This window comes from Chrysochloris asiatica, unplaced genomic scaffold (genome assembly GCF_000296735.1).
Source record: "Chrysochloris asiatica unplaced genomic scaffold, ChrAsi1.0 scaffold00072, whole genome shotgun sequence".
Taxonomy (NCBI): domain Eukaryota; kingdom Metazoa; phylum Chordata; class Mammalia; order Afrosoricida; family Chrysochloridae; genus Chrysochloris; species Chrysochloris asiatica.
The window spans coordinates 481,701-499,925 of NW_006408590.1; the positions used below are offsets into that span (position 1 = coordinate 481,701).

At 38.6% G+C, this 18,225-nt stretch overlaps 1 protein-coding gene across 1 annotated transcript in view; it reads right to left on the bottom strand.

Moving 5' to 3' along the window:
* Positions 1 to 18,225, bottom strand: part of LGR4 (leucine-rich repeat containing G protein-coupled receptor 4) — a 148,909-nt gene that overhangs the window by 14,764 nt on the left and 115,920 nt on the right. Inside the window, exons 5-10 of the mRNA XM_006864849.1 lie at positions 5,551 to 5,766; positions 4,653 to 4,724; positions 1,945 to 2,013; positions 1,089 to 1,160; positions 840 to 911; positions 442 to 510 (exon numbers count right to left, since the gene is read on the bottom strand). Of these exons, the coding sequence (XP_006864911.1) occupies positions 442 to 510; positions 840 to 911; positions 1,089 to 1,160; positions 1,945 to 2,013; positions 4,653 to 4,724; positions 5,551 to 5,766 (570 nt within the window). The remainder of the gene's footprint in view (positions 1 to 441; positions 511 to 839; positions 912 to 1,088; positions 1,161 to 1,944; positions 2,014 to 4,652; positions 4,725 to 5,550; positions 5,767 to 18,225) is intronic.

Here is an 18,225-nt window from a genome sequence, read left to right on the forward strand (position 1 = left end):
GCAGTTCAAGCTCACCAGATACTCCTTGGAAACCCTATACAGGGTTGCTATGGTCAGAATCGACTCGACAGCACTTAACAACAACAACAACGTGATGGCTGGAACTGTGGTTGCATTGGCAGGGCTAAACCAAATGATTTCGAGGCCCTTATGTGGCCCATGGGATGGACATTCCCCACCTCGACCCTATAGGTGTCATTTCAACTTCTGAATTCCTAAAGCATGGCCTTTCATTTGGCACTTAGCTTCTCAGATGTCACCCTACATACTAAGCTGTTCTCTGTCTGAGCTTTCAATCTCCATCTCTGTGTATGGCATTAACAAAGATGATCATGTAAGTGAGACTGGAAGAGTATCAACCTATGTCACCACCAAAGCACTGGCACACTGTCGGCCAGCAGTGTCATCTGTGCACAGTCCCACTCCAAGGGTCACACTTACAGACTCTCCAGATGAACAGATCCAGTCAGATTGGGGAACCTCTGAACCAAGCTTGCACCCCGAATGACTCTTCAAAGAAATTGGGAGATAAATTTTTAATTTAAAATGTAATTTTCATACAGGATATTTAAATTCTGTCTCAACCCTAGCTTAAATTCTAGCATTATTGTAATTAAAAATAAAAACTAATTTCATCTCCTTAATGTGTGTGAAAGTTTGATAATTTAGCTAAGTGTTCACATAAGCCAGTATTACTATAAATTTCAGAGCCATCCTTTGAATTCAGCACAAAGAAAAATACATTATGTTTCCTAGAGCTACAGTAATAAATCTTTGTTTTCCCATTAAAATGGTTACTTAAATACCCAGATTTGAATTTAAATTTTCATAGTACTTACATGGAATGCAGATCGGATAAATTGTAAAATGCTGAGTTTCCCACAAAAGATAGAGGATTATCATACAAATGTCTGTAAAAATACCAAAAAGGCACACATTTTTCATATGTTCTCAAGAACACCAATATTAAATCTATGTTCACAAGATCATATATCTAAAAACTTGAATTTTCATTCTCCATCCAGATGTTTGGCACTGTACAGACTTTGCTTTCTATGATTATACATGAAACTTTCAAAAATACTTACATCGTTCTTAAGAGTGGATTCCCAACAAATGCTCCATCAGGGATAATAGAAATAGAATTACTCTGAAATCCCCTAAAAAGACACGAGAATAAAAAGATACTTTAAAATGCATATCTCCTTGTGAAATTAGTTAAAACCCAAGTATTTACTGATGTTAAGTATTAGACAAAACACAACTGATTCTTTTTAAACCCACCACTTACGGAGTTATCTATTATAACCTCCTGAGATAGTTATCTATTACTTCATCATTAAAGAACTTTAGACTACAGAGATGAAGTATCCCTTCTCCACATCTCTCATTGTAACCTACAGTTGGTTGAAGCAAAAGGTCTTAGACTACTAGCTGCCAACTCATTACACATCATCTCTGTTAGATCACTACATTCTTACCTCTGGCTTAGGACAAACCCTAACCAAAATTCTCTCTCCCTTTCATTTATTCAATTTTTCCCACTCCTTCAAGCCCAAAGTCCTCCTCTTTAGTGATGCCTTTTCAATGGCCCCAAGCCTTAACAAACTCATTTCTGGAAGGATTTCTTAATCCTCCTAACTCAGCACTTTTCTCTATCTCTGAATTATTTGTCCTTACGTGATTGGCCTTCCCAGTAGGACTCGGACTACAAGTGCCTTACAGACAAAGACCAAACATTATACCTTTTCCTGATACCAATATTTAGTCCTATATTCAAAATTGTCCATTCAAGCCAACAAACTCCAATTGGAATAACTTGTATGCCTATGAGTATATATTACAGATATATAGGTGAAGAACAATGATGTTCTAAAATAGCATAGTAGACACATTGAATGGTAAGTTATAGGGCTTGTTAGACAAAAATAAAGCAATACTCACAGTTCTTTTAGGCTAGGAAGCGCTTTAATAGCTTGAGGAAATTCTCCCAAGTTATTATAATTCAAGTCCCTAAGGGGAAGAAAGGGATATTCAAGAAAACTGACTTGATCACCACTTTTGGTTATGATTTTTAAAAAAAAAAATCACATCCGTCTTTCCTTACCAAGGATATTACCACCAAAACCCTAAGGAATTTTATTGAATTATACTTTTCCTTAGACTACTGAGTAGTGAAAAAGAGAGACTTCTACAATGTTTTTAGATCAATAATTTTACAAACTTCAAAGAACTTGCAGAATCATGCACTACCATAAATTATCTGTGTGGCATTTCTCAGGAAATTCACAAAATACAATGTATGAATGAAGATAATAATGAAACTGAGAATTCCACTTGGTGTTTAGAGTGGAATCCTGATACAGAAGCAGCTGACCCAAGCCCCATGACCACCATCAGTATGATGATGTGACAGCAGCATGAACAAAGAGGACTATGGTGAACTCGGACAACCACTGGCCTCGTGCAGGTAAGAAATTGTTGAAAAGATTTGAATCATACTGAACTGTTGTTGTTATTAAGTGCCACCAAGTCAGATCTGACTCATAGCGACCCTGTATTGCATTCCCGAGGAGCAGCTGGTAGATTTGAACCACTGGCCTTGAGGTTAGTAGTCCAGTGCTTATCCCACAGCAACACACCAGCACTCTCATAATGAACTGCTATTGTTATGTGCTGTCAAGTTGGTTCTGACCCTGTACAGGGTTTCCAAGGAGTGAGTGGTGGTTTAGAACTGCTGACGGCACAGCTGGCAATGCTTACCTACTGTACCACATCACAACTCCTAAACTGCAGTAAGCCGTAATGTGGAGTAGTTTAATTTCCCTTAAACTAAAGAGCATGTTGGCATATGATTAGCATGGTTGACGTCAAAATGAAACTTAAAAAATTACAAGTCCAGCTCCTTAAAGAAATATTTTGTTTTCCTTTTCTACAAAGAAGGAAAAGTAGCAAATGAGAAGTTTAACCATCAAGAAGAGATTTAATATTTATATAAGTGGAACAGTATCTAAGGCCTAGGAAGAAGTGATTGGTATTTACAAACTTAGGAAAGTTGAATGGAGTATGGAATTACTTTTCTCAAGAGCTTCTACTTTTAAATGTCCACAGATGTTCACTGTCCTTTCAATTGCTTAAACAGGAAAACTAATTGAGTCCACAGTGGGTTAAGCGTTGGGCTGCTAACTGAAAGGTTGAAGGTCTAAACCCACCAGTTGCTCTATGGGAGAAAGAGGAGGCTGTCTGTTCCCATAAAGATTAGAAGTCTTGCAAACTTTATGGAGCAGTTCTATTCTGTTCTATAAGGTCATTGTAAGGAGCTCTGGTAGCGTAGTGGTTACAAATTGGGCTGAAACCACAAGCTCAGCAGTATGAAACTACCAGCTGTTCCAAGGGAGAAAGATGAGGCTTTCTGCTCCCATAAAGATTTACAGCCTCGGAAACCCTGTACAGGATCGCTATGGGTCGGAACCGACTCCACGGCCCATAACAACAACAACCAACAGCACAGGGTCACTGTGAGTAGACATCAACTCTATGGCTGTGGGCTGGTTGGTTTAAGAGTTGAAGTCTTCTCTTTGGTGGTGGTGTGCCACAGTAACTCTGCATAGGGTTGGCTAAGGCTATAAATTTTTACAGGAGCAGAAAGCTTCATCTTTCTCCCATGTAACAACCTTCTTGATAGTTAACCAGAAAATTTAGTTGAACAATACAAATACCAAACATTCCAATCAGGTTTTAATCAACTATCTGAATAAATTGGGACATTTTATGAATCATTTAGTGAAACACAATAACAAATACTGTAGCTGTTCAGATAAAGGCAACTAATGTAAATTAAATGAGTCCTGGTGTGGCACTGAGGGTTAATGTGCTGGACTGAAATGTCGGTTTGAACCACCTCGGAAACCCTATACAGGGGTGCTATGAGTTGGAACTGACTCGACAGCATTAGAGAATGTAGTAGCTCTGTAGGGTAAGCACTGGACTTCAAACCACAAGGTAAGTAGTTCAAGCCCACCAGTTGTTATACAATGTAAACTTAACAACAATACAGATCCTGCTCTTGATTAAACACAGCTGTACAATGTCTGCTATTCACGTGGTAGTACAATGTACAATGGAACAGTTAGCAATACCAAACACCTTATCTAGTGAAAGAAACAAACCTACTGTAAACACAAAGGAAAAGCTCAATTTGTTGGATTTGAGCACACGACAGCAAATACAGTGTTCCAACTGAGTGTTAACAATTAGCAAGGCAACTGAGATCATGGGGAAATAACAAAACAGAAATAAAAAACAAAAACAGTAAGGGCTCAAAACATTCATGGCAAAATGAAATTGAATTCAGAATTCATTTTATAAGCTTCAAAGTGCCCAAACTATGACATATTAAATCTTCATATATTAAGCTGATTTTGACATGCATTTTTGAAAGAGCATGAAGCTCAAACTTATGCATCATTTGAAATACATAGATTACTACTTTTAGCTGGGTTATTTGATGGCAAGAATTTAGTCATGCATTACAGCAAAGTAATAATGAGATGAATTCAAGAGCAATATTTTTCTTTTTTTCAGCAATAAAAAAACAACAAAATTCACTGTCAACATCATAATGTGACTCCCCAAAACATGAAGGGACTTACAATGTCTCTAGGTTCTCAAGTCCATGAAAACAATGTGGACCCAGGCTTTTAATTTTATTGTTATGAAGATGCCTGTGGGAAAAAAAGCACAAAATGACTTTCATATCTCCCAACAGCAACTAATGCCATTGTTTTAAATGTCTCAATCGGTAGGCTTACAGGAATGTTGTAGCTAAACATTTCAAAACTTAACTACAGAAAGTCAGTATCACCAGACAGTTATCTCTCGACATACACAGCACAGACTACAACTAAATTTAAAAAGAAACAAAATGAAATTTCTATAATGGGAAAATAGTACACACATTGAAGAGTATCTTTTATGTACCCAATCAAAATAAAAGTTATGATTAGCTCTTAATTACAAAGCAAAACTTTGAAGAGCTCTGCAATGGAGGTGGGGAATGATATAGAAAAGAGAGCCATTTTTATACCAGCAAGAATCAGTCAGGGACTTTTAAAGAAAAGGGCATTTCATTAACTTAAATAATGAAAGATTCAAAAGGCAGATCGTATATTTTTTGAAAAGAAAAGTTGGTACATATTTTCTGTGAACATCTCAAAATGATTTTCTTTCTTTTAACCTAGAATACAATGCTGGCACTCAATAAAAGTGGTACAAATGTTTGCAGAATGTCGTTTCATGATTACAATTACACGTTTATTTGGGGGAGATTTAAAAGCTATGATCAGACATTAGTTTTTAAATTGTCCTGATTTGTATTCTTTAAAATCAGCACATTTAATCTCCAAAAACAGCAGTTTCCTTCAACACTAATGACTCAAAACAAGAGTGAGTAAAAAGATACTTTCATAAAGATTTGTCACAATAAACCTGTTTTCTCCCCCAAGTAAACAAAAATACACACAGATGGTATTAATAAGGGTGGATACTTACAGAACCACCAGACTTGAAAGGTTGGTAAATGCAAAGTCAGGGATGCTGGAGATTTTGTTGAGCGCCAAGGTCAGTGCCTGCAAAGTTGGAAGATTGCTGAGGGGATGAATAGGCACCTCCGTCAAGCTGTTGTCATCCAGCCACAGATGCCTCAACTGAACAAGCCCCTCAAAACTGTCCTCGGGGACTGAGGTTATATGGTTGGCATCTAAGCGCCTGACATAGAAACAGAAACAACCGTGTTGAGTAACCACGTCTTGTGTAATAAGCCGATCCCAAGCACATCATTTTCAGAGCTCTCAAAATGAAGAGGAATTCTAAAAATCACCAGGGCCAGGTCATCAGATATTTCTTTAATTTCATAGAAAGTTCTAATAAAATCTAGTAACTTTTCCAAGATCGATATATGAAAGTCAGTTTTTTTCCTTCATAACAAAGGGATTTATCTGAAACCTTCAAGTAACTTTAGTTAATAAATAACTTTATAAAAGAAGGATCTATATTAGAAAGGAAAAGAACTCTCATAAAGCTCAGGCTTGAATTTTACCTTTCAAAAACACAGGAAAACAACGAAACAAACTAAGCCGAGCAAATAAGCTCCTTGACTTCTAATTTTACAGCTAATATTTGATAGAAGAGTTAATCACTCTGATTTGGTAACAAAGGGTAAGAAAACATTTAGAAAATTTTATAAAAACTTAAGCAACAAGTCATTTCAGTGGATTCTCATCTATCCATCAGGCCAAGGTGAAAACATAGCTGTCAGAAAAGTGAAGCAGCCTTCCTCTGGTTAGCAACAGTGCTTTCAAAAACTAAGTTTGCTACAATGAACTTTTTTAGGAGGTCAAACCGTCAACAGAAAATATTAAACTGCTACTTATCAGTGTTATTATAGGTTTAAAGTTTAAATTCTCAAAAAAAAAAAAAAAATGGAATTAAGGAAACCTTATTAATAGGCTTGGAGTCCTGGTGTGCCGCTGTGGGTTAATGCGCCAGACTGCAAAGCCGTTTGAATGGCAAGGTCGAGAGTTCAAGCTCACCAGATGATCCTTGGAAACTCTATACAGGGTCGCTATGGGTCGGAACCGACGCGATGGCACTTAACAACAACATTAATTGGCTTACTCATACTGAAAATTAACACACCAGCTAGAAATCTGTAAAAGTTCTAAGTTGCCACAGCCAGGTGTAATCACTGAGATACATACTTTTCAACACAGACAACCTGGAATTAATATGATGAGGAACAGTGAGTACAAGGCAAGTCACCTGTTGATAAATCTTTGTCACTTAAACTCATACCTCATAGACTTGGATCCTCATGCTAAATATTAGGGAAAGAATTGGGAAAAGCCAAAATGACCACTTTAAAAAAAAGAGAGAGAGAGAAATAGAGTTTGAAAGCTTTCAAGTTCAGGAAATTATGACTTTTATTTACTACTTTTGGAACTTCCATTCCAGACACAGGCAAGTGTGGGGCCCCAGCTCTTAGCTAAACTACAGGCAACCCCAGATGGTGTGTACTTCCTGAGGTAGATTTAAAATAAACAGTTGTCCATGAGTCAATTCTATCTGGCTCGTGGCAATCCCACGTGTGCCAGAGCAGAACAGTGTTCTAAAGCCTTTGCAATGGCTGATTATTCAGAAGTCAACTGCCAGGCTTGTCTTATGAGGAACTTTTGGGTGAGCTTAACCTGCCAAACTTTTGGTTAGCAGCTGAGCACATGAACCATTTGCACCAGGCAGAGACTCCTTGAGGCAGATTAAAACCAGAAACTAAACTCATTGCCATCAATTCCATTGGTTCTTACGGGTGTCTGACTTCAGTTTTCTTTCTGATAAAAAATACTAAAAGAGGGAGAGTTTAGGAAACTGAGCCTTTAAAAATCTGCCTGAAAGAAAACAGTATTAGAGTTGGTTTTTCTTGGACTTTCTATAACCTATCTCTGAGATGACACAGGAATCCTCAGTAGAAAAAGTTGTCAAAGTATCTATCAGTCACAGAGCAGTTTAGGAGATTTGCTTCAGTGAGTAGATAGGAATGTGTTCAATCACACTAACACATACACACACAGATACAATTCATACACTCTTGGAGCTTCCATACTAGAGAGGGAAACACTAAAGACACAATTATCCTCCAAAGATACACTGTACCTAAATAATGCAATTATGTTATACTCTTAGCTAACTTAATCACATTTAATTCAATCGGTGCACTGTAATTGAGCACCTCATTAGAAAATTGAGGAACACATCAGACATGACTGCACTCATGTAGTTGATATTCTTGAAGGATGGGGGGGGTAGTGAAAGGAAGGGGGCCATGACACAAATATAATAAATAATCAAATGATTACAAAGTGTTTAACAAGGACTATAAGTAAATGAACAAGAAAACAAGATACTGAGATAAAGATTAATGAGAGGTGAGGAGGAGTGTGAAGTACTTAAAATATTTGATCTGGAACCACCCAGAATCGAATCCGGATATAGAAGTATCCAGAATAAAACACAAGGATATAAATGAAGATAGGGAATCAGAGATCCCAATCTCTAAGGAAGACAACTATAGAGCAACAAGAGAGGAAAGTATAGTACAGAATACCAAATGGTGAGAACTTCAAGTAGATGTCAAAATAAAACAGGTTTTTAATTTGAGGAAGAAATTAATAAACTATAATATGATCTCAAAGAAGTATAATACACCTTCACATCAAATTGAGAAAAGGAAAATCCATGAAGATTTTGGAAATATTAAAACTATGAAAAAATGAACCAAAAAAAACCACTCAAAAAAATTCACTTGCACAGGAAGAAATGTGGAACAAAGAAACCAGCAGTATCACAAAAACACCCCAAGAAAAATGACTACAGTCAATATCTTTGAATAATCACACTGAGTGCCAATGGATTAAACACACCAGTCAAGAGACAAGAGTAGCAGAATTCTACAAGAGACAAACCTTACATTCAATAACATAGATTCAAAATTATAGAAAAAAATTATCAAGTTAATGAAAATAAAAAATGAGCATTAATGGCAATATTAATTCTGATAAATAGACTTTAGGCCAAAACCAGACAAAAAGGGACATTATCTCATGATTAAATAATCAAATGAACAAGAGGACATAAAGATAATAAAACTGAAAAAGAATCATAACTCTACAACAATAGTTGTTGTTGTTAAATGCTGTTGAGTCAGTTCCAACCCATAGCGACCCTGTAAAGGGTTTCCGAGGAGCAACTGATGAGCTAAAACCACTGACCTTGCGGTTCAAACTGACTTTGCAGTTCAGTGCATTAACCCACAGTGCCACACCAGGATTCCACAATAGTTGTTGCTGTTTTTGCTGTTAAGTGCTGTCGCATTGTTTTTGACTCATTGTTGTTGTTGTTAAGTGCCGTTGAGTCAGGTCCGACCCATAGCGACCCTGTACAGGGTTTCCGAGGGTGTAAATCTTTACGGGAGTAGAAAGCCTCATCTTTCTCCCGCAGAGCAGCTGGTAGTTTCGAACCGCTGACCTTAAGGTTCGCAGCCCGATTCGTAACCACTACACTACCAGAGCTCCTTTTGCTCATAGTGACCCTGTAAAAGGTTTCTGAGGAGTGGCTTGGTGAGTTTGAACCACCAACCTTGAGGTTCAAAGCAACACTGGAGACTTTAATACACTGCTTTCAAAAAGGGCATAAAAACCAGGAGGAAACTGAACAAAGACACAGTGAAACTATATAACACAATCTAACAATTTGACCTCATAGATTTACACTGGGCACTCAACCCAACAATAGTTCTTTCCCACTGCACATGGAACAGTAACAAAGTAAGTCTCAATAAAAAAAAATTTTTTTAAGTAAATAAAAAACAACAAACCCTTGTGTCGAGGGCTGACTTTTAATAGATCACAGCGAGGGAGCTACTCTGCTACGTACGAAATCCCGACAAGTCTCAATACATTTTAAATCATCAAAATACTATAAACTGTCTTCTCAGATCACAATGCTATACAGTTAAAAATCAACAATAGGAAGACCAAGAAAACAAAATCAAATACATAGAAACTGAATAAAGCCTGCCTAAAAGCCATTGGTAAATAGAACAAATAAAATAAAATAAACTTATTGAAGCAAGTGAGAATGAAAACATAACATATCAAAACCTTTGGGACACAGCAAAAGCAGTGCTTAGAGGGCAATTTAATGCAATAAATGCACACATCCAAAAAGAACCCAAATCAATACACAAATACAACACCTTTAGTAATTACCATAAACACAATGGAATACTATGTAACCTTGAAGAATAACAAAACACCTCACAACATGGATAAACCTGGAGGACATTCCACTGAGTGAAAGTAGTCAATCAAAAAGTACAAATATTGTACGAGACCTTCACTGTAAAGGCTTACTTACAAAAAGGTTTCCATACTAACAGAAACATTCTTAGATGGTTACCAGGGGTGAGCTTGCCTGTTGCTGTGATTCTGGAAGCTATCCACGGATATTTTAAATATCAGCAGGGTCCCAGAGTGGACAGAATTCAGCTGGGATTACAGAAGACAGGCTAAGAAAAAGGAGAGATGAACTACTTCTGAATATTTAGTCACTGAAAACCTTTTGTTAGCAGTGGGACATTATCAACACCAGAATGTTGAATATTGAAACATGATGAAGAGCACCAGAATACTGTAAGATATAGTGCTGGAAGATGAGTCCCTCAGGTTGGAAGGCACTCAAAATGGGACTGGGGAAGAGCTGCCTCAAAGTAGAGTTGACTGTGATGATGCATATGGAGTAAAGCCTTCAGAACCTTCTTTTGCTGATGGGCACAACTCAAAATAAAGAGAAACAGCTGTAAACATCCATCAATTTCCACTTGAAATACATGCAAAACCAACCCAGAACTGCTGGGAGAACAGACTTGCAAGAAAAAGTGAACTGTTTAGCTGTTAGAATTTCAAGAAAACTGTTATCTTTGGAGGCATCAAGGAAAGAAAAGTCAGCCCACCAGAGAAAACCCCATTCTAAGACTGAAACTTAATTGGGAACCCGCAAGCAGTCTAGTATGCTCGCTGGAGACCACTGGATCTACTTGTGAGTGGAAGTGGAACAAATGCTGCAATGAAGACACAGGCTGAGTTTACCCATGTTCAATGGACACCTGTTTACCTTGAGATGAGAGAAGAGAAGAGAAAGGGCTGGCTGGTCTGAAGCTTAGGGAAATGTGTGAACTCCTGAACCCATGGGCACTGACTGCTAGCCCTGGGGGGCTAGACCTGACAGTGAAGCTGCCAGCTGGTGTGAAGTATGTGTGAACTCCTAAACTTGCAGCTAATACCCATTTGACCTAGTTTGGATGGCTAGCTGACCAGAACTTGATGATGAAGATAAAGATGTTTAATACTGTGAGCAATGCTACAATTGGACGAACTGGACTTTTGCTTAAGGATGCAGTTGCTCAAAATTCCAATTGGAATGGAAGGACTCTTCATATAAAGGAACAAGCTGTTTCCTCAGTGTACTGGGTGGACAGGTAAGGGTCATTTAGACACTGGATATCAAAAATGGGGGTGGGAGATATAAAGGCATGATGTGACTGGCTTATAACCTTTTATAAGTGTGTTTCGTTTCAGAATGGGGGGGGAGGGGAAGACAGAATCCCCACTGAATTGTTTTCCTCTTCTCCAGATAAATCTGATGAAAAGGGACAGGGGATGAAGCTAATACGTTTTATTATTCACCTGTGAGTAATTGTTAGCAGGATTAATTGTGATTGTCAAAACCGTAATTATAGAAGATGTGTAACTAATAAAGGAAAGCAGTTAAACTTTTATTTCAGGAACAAATGATCCCTGCACCATCAAGAAGGAAAAGCATGGTTGGGGTGTGAGATCCCTACCTAGAAAAGTGGTGACAGCAGACAGCGGTGGCAGGGACAGAAAGAACAGCTGCAGGCTCTAGGCCCACGGGCTGAGTAAGACTGTGTGCCTGTGGGTAGAAGGTTGGCTTGCAGAATGTGCCCTTTGGACATTTAAAAGAATACGTACACATTTTTTGTTTTGTATGTGTACATCAAGTATTATTGCTTTGTTCATTTGTGAAATATAAGATGTAAGTGGGGAGCCACTGGGAAGAAGTAGGATAACTGTTATTCCAGGGAGGGGATTGTACTCATTGAGATGAAACAAAGTGTATGATTTGTTGAATGTAACTCTCAGGGCTTCAACAGAATAACTACAATATACCTGTCCCATCTTCTGCACATCCCTGGAGTTGAAAAGTATTACCCTCCAGTAAAATATTCCCACCTGCTTCTTTAATCAAGGCTCACTGGAGGCTGGGAGTTAAGGTTAGGACATGGGCAGAAAGGAAACTGGAAGAATCTGTTATTAAGGAGAAACATCAAGGAGCAGGGTAATCAATCCTCCATGCAGTGAATGGATCAAGACAGCTGATCAGGATTGCCAGATCACTTCTCCTTCCAGCAGTATGAATGAATGCTAAATTTCGTGAGGCAACACGAAACAAAAAATGATCTGATGACAATTATTTTTAAAATTATCAATTAGTTGGGAGTAAACAGCACAAATTAAATACAAGACGGCCTGCCAACCTCAAGGTCAGCAGTTTGAAACTACCAGCCATTCCACAGGAGAAACTTTTCTGCTCCAGTAAAAATTTACAGCCTTGGAAAACCTATGCAGAGTCGCTATGAGTTGGAACCGACTCCACGGCACACCGGCACCACCATGGTGACTAAGGAGAAGAGTAGTGCACACAAGAACGGTGACATTTTTACAATGATTTATTATGCTATTAATATTCCTCCTAATAAACAGGGCAAGGAAATACTATAACTGTATTTTTGTAGATGCTAAATGGCATCAGATATCACAGAGTAGAGAAATGATATGGATTTCTAAGGGTATGATCTCATTTCGTGGCTCCATATACTGGATTGCGAGCCACAAGGTACATGGATCGAGTAGAAAGAGGAGGTTTTCTATTGAATATGAAAAATTTCCATGAATATTTATAGCCTTGGAAACCCTAAGCAGTGTTATCATGACTTGGAACCTACTCCATGGCACTTAACAACAACAACCACTGTAGGATCAGCACTGGACTGTGAACCACAAAATTGGCACTTTGAAACCATCTGCGGCTCTTTGGATACCCTACACAGGGTTGCTGTGAGTCGGAAATGACTCTATGGTTCTTAACAATCACAACAACAACAATAGTTAAAAGGTTAACAATGTACTAATTGAATCCCCTTAACATTTTTGTATTGAAAATATGGTTCTACTTTGTATTTGCAACAACCAATTTTACATAGTACTCAGATTCAAGTGTTTTGAATTTTGTGCTCTACATAAAATCTGTCAGTTTGTCAAACTGTGGGGGCTTCCACATTGCTGTGATGCTGGAAGCTATGCCCTCAGTATTTTAAATACCATCACGATCACCCACGGTGGGCAGTTTTCAGCAGCGTTTCCTAACTAAGACAGACTAGGAAGAAGGAGAAGCAGGCTACTTCTGAATGGTAGCTACTGAAAACCTTAGGAACAGCAGCAGAACAGTGTTAAATATGTTGACAACAATGAGCCCCTCAGGTTGGAAAACACTCCATATAGGAATGGGAAAGAGCTGACTTCTCATAGAAGAGTTGACCTGGATGACAGGAAAGGAGTAAAGCTTTCGGGACCTTCATTTGTTGATGGGGCACAACTCGAAATGAGGAGAAACCACTACAAATATCCATTAATAATTGGAACATGGAATGTACAAAGTATGAAATCTAGAAAAGCTGGACTTTATAAAAAATGAAGTGGAATGCATAAGTTTGATATCTTAGACATTAGAGAGCTAAAATGGACTAGTACTGGCCATTTTGTATCAGAAAATAATATGGCTTACTACGCCGAAAATGACAGATTCAAGAGTAATGGCATTTCATTCATCGCCAAAAAGAACCCTTCAAGATCTATTTTAAAGTACAATACTGTCTGATAGGATAATATCCATACACATACAAAGTAGGCCAGTTAAATACCACTATTATTCAAATTTATGCACCAACCACTGAAGTCAGTGATGATGAAATTGAAGAATTCTTCACTTTCTTCTTCAGACTCCTGGTGTGGCACAGCAGATTGATGAGCTGGACTACAAAGACGGTTTGAACTGCAAGGTCGGCAGTTCAAGCTCACAAGTTGTGCCTCAGAAACCCTATGCAGGGTTGCTATGAGACAGAACTGACTCCACAACAACTTAACAACATTTAACAACAACAGCAACCAACTTTTTCAGTCTGTAACTGATTAAACATGCACTCGAGATGTATTGATAATTACTGGTGATTGGAATGTAAAGGTTGGAAACAAAGAAGAAAGATCAGAACATGGCCTTGGTGATAGAATTGATGCCAGAGATCGCATGACAGAAGTCTGCAAGACCAATGACTTAATCATTGCAAATATCTTTTTTAAACAACATTAAGAGGACCTCACAAGATGGAATACAGAGGAATCAAATAGACTACATCTGTGGGAAAAGAGGGTGGAAAAATTCCATATCGTGAGCCGAAACAAGGTCAGAGGTCGACTGTGGAAGAGGCCATCAATTGCTCATATGCAAGTTCAGGCTGAAGCTGAAGAAAATTCAAACCAGTTCACAACAGTCAAAATGTGACCTTACACATATCCCATCTTTATTTAGAGACCATCTCAAGACCAGATTGGATGTGTTGGACACTAATGACCAAAGACCTGAGGAGCTGTAGGATGGTATCAAGAACATCATACAGGAAGAACGCGAAAGGTGGCTAAAAAGAAAGGAAGACCAAAATGGATGTCAGAAACTTGCTCTCCAGCGTAGAAATGCCAAAGCAAATGGAAGAAATGAGGAGGCAAAAGAGCTGAACAGAACATTTCAAAGGGCAGAATGACAAGAAAAAGTCAAGTATTATAATAAAATATGCAAAGACCTAGAGTTAAAAAACAAAACAAAAGGTAAGAGCATGATCAGCATTTCTCAAGCTGAAAGAACTAAAGAAAACAAAATCAAGCCAGGATTTGAAATACTGAAGGATTCTATGAACAAAATATAAGGAAGACCACAGAAGACTTGATGCTTTTGAGTTATGGTGTTGGAGGAGAATACTGAAAGTGCCATGGGCTGCCCAAAGAACCAAGAGATCCGTTTTGTGCAGCCAGAGTGCTCCTTGGAGGTCAACATGGCCAAACTTCGGCTCTCATACTTCAGATATATTGTCAGGAGGGACCAGTTACTGGAGAAGGATATCTTGTTTGGTAAGGTGGAGGATGAGAGAAAAAGAGGAAGACCCCCAGCCAGATGGATTGGCAAAGTGGCAGTATCAATGGGCTCAAGCATGGCAACAATAGTGAGGTTGGCCCACGATCAGGCAGTGTTTTGTTCTGCTGTGCATAAAGTCGCTATGAGTCAGTACCGACTTGATGGCACCTAACAACAACAGTCAACATAAGAAGATGGAACTAATCCACAGAATCACTATATCGCAAAGAAATCATCTATGTTCAACCATCTCAAGAGGTAGCATGTGATCAAGAACTAACAGTACTGGAGGAAGAAACTCAAGCTGTACTGAAGGCATCGGCAACAAAAAAAACCCAAACTTCCAGGAATTGACAGAATACAAATTGAAAATTTTCAACAAACTGATGCAGCACTGGAGGCACTCACTCATCTATGCCAAGAAACCTGGAAAAAAGATACCTGCCCTTCAATTGGAAGAGATCCCTATTTGTGCCCACTGCAAAGAGAGGTGACCCAATAGAATGCCATGTAATATCATATGCAAGTAAAATTTTGCTAAAGGTAATTTAAAAACGGCTGCAACAGTACATCAACAGAGAACTGCCAGAAATTCTAGCCAAATTCAGAAGAGTACGTGGAATTAGGGATATCACTGCTGATGTCAAATGAATCTTGGCTGAGAGAAGAGAATATCAGAAAGATGTTTACATGTGATTTACTGCAAAGGATATGACAAACTATGGATAACATTACAATGAACAGATTTTCTGGAACACTTAATTGTGCTCAGGATAAACCTGTACATAGACTAAGAGTCAGTCATTTGAGCAGAACAAGGAGATACTGAATGGTTTAAAATCAGGAAAGGTGCACACCAGGGATGCATTCTTTCACCATATTTATTCAATCTGTATTCTGAGCAAATCAACTGAGAAAATGGACTATAAGAAGAATGTGTCATCAGGATTAGAGAAAGACTCAGTAACAACCTACAATATGCAAATGATACAACTTTGCTTGCTGAAAGCAAAGAGGACTTAAAATACTTACTGAAGAAGATCAAAGACCACAGCCTTCAGTATGGGTTGCATCTCAATGCAAAGAAAATAAATATCCTCACAATTGGACCAATAAATAACATCATGATAAATGGAGAATAAATTGAAGTTGTCAAGGACTTCATTTTGCTTGGATCCACTACTGACAATCATGGAAGCAGCAGTCAAGAAATGAAATGACACAATTCGTGAAAAAATTTGCTTCACAAGGCCTCTTTAAAGTGTTCAAGAGCAAAGATATCAGTTTAAGTACTAAGGTGACCCTGACCTAAGCCATTGTATTTTCAATCGCTTCGTATACATGTGAAACTTGGACAATGAATAAGGAAGACCATAGAAGAATTGATGCATTTGAGTTATGATGTTGGTGGAGAATATTGAAAGTACCATGGACTGCCAGAAGAACAAGCAAATCTGTGTTGGAAGAAGTACAGCAAGAATATTCCTTAGAAGCCATGACAGTAAGACTTCTTCTTTCATACTTCAGACATGCTATCATTAGGGACCAGTTCCTGGAGAAGGATATTATGTTTGGTAAAGAGGAAGTTCAGCGAAAAAGAGAAAAGACCACCTCCTTCCCAATGAGATAGATGGACTGGCCTAGTGGCAGCAGCGATGGGCTCAAATGCAACAATAACTGGGAGGATGGTACAGGACCAGGGTGGTGTTTCATTCTGTTGTATCCAGGGTTACTATGAGCGGAAACCAACTAAATGGCACCAAAATTAACAAAATTAAATGTAATAATTCTATATACAGTTACTAACTGCTGAAAGCCTGTTATCCACCAGCCAGTCTAGAGTGAAAACTGAGGGCTTTCTGCTCCTTCAAAAGATTTACAGCCTTGGAAACCCTATAAAGGGTCGCTATGAGTGAGAATCAACTCCATGGCACTTAACAACCACCACCAATTATGAAGGGATTTGAAAAACTTTGTGGGAAAACTCCATTTCTTTCCACAGAACTTTTTGAAGCCCTGGTATGTAAAGTAGAAACTGGTATCACCAGTTTCTACTTTAAATACACTAAAGAAATTCTGTTACTGTGGAAAACTTAAAGGAAGTTAGTCTTTGAACATCTTTAATATTCAGCATAAATGTAATCTAATATTAAAAAAATTCCAGTGGAGCTCACTCATTCTTACATGCTATTTTAATATCTTGATGAGATAATGTTTTAGCCATTTTCATGGTTTTGTGGGATACTATAGGGAACCATTCCTTATTATTATCAATAAGTCCCTTTCATATTTTGCAGGTATCACCAAGCATACATACACTGCACTGAGCCACTTTTGGTCAATTTCAACTTCTACTGAACTTCACTCCTTTGAAACACCTCTTCAAAACCACAAGGAAATCTTTCCTGTAATTCAAGTCTAAAGATCAGATTTTCAAACTGACTCAAGTGCTGATAAGACTCTATTGCACCACGACAGAATTTCAACTGTAGCTAACCTGAGTACTGCACCCTCTATGATAACAAACCGATGAACATTTTCTCACCAAATTAATTAAGTATGGTACACAGTTCATCATGTTTCTGATATATATGAAAACATCCTGATGTCCTTCAAAACCAAAACCTTTCGACTCTTCCTCTCTTCCTGAGCTTATTCCATTTTAGAATAAGCTCACTCAATGAATGATGAAAACAGTACACCCACTCTTTACTTGCAGTCCTGGTGTGGCGCTGTGGGTTAATGCACCAGACTATAAAGACATTTATTTGAACTGCAAGGTCGACGGTTCTAGCTCACCAGCCGCTTCTCGGAAATCCTATACAGGGTTGCTATGGGTCAGAACCGACTTGATGGCACATAACAACAACACTCTTTACTTATCAACATTGGTAGATTCCAAAGACCAGGTCATTATGCAAAATCAAAATTATGTAGTATCTCCCTCCTCAACCTCACTCTCCCCACTCCCTCACTCCTGACAGGGCCCCATGAACACATCTGCTATGGGCTCCCCTTCTTCATGGCAGAGCCCATGTAGTCTGTAGGGCTCATGGGGTCAGGAGTCATTAGGTTTGTCCTCTGCATGCCTCCTTCCTCCACCACCCCAGTTCCGCAGCCCCAAGCAGGCCCCTTGCCTTTCCCTGATCCCTACCTCCCACTGTTACCCTACACTTTCCCCAAGCTCTGCCCAAGATTTTGTGGACACACAGGAGAAGAGTTCCCTTGTCATCTCAGGTACTGCTGCAGCCTCCAATACATCATTCAGGGTGGCCTTTGGAGTGGCTTTGGGTCAGGCAATGGCCCCACATTGACCATCAGAGGGGACACTTCATGATTTTTTTCCCCAAA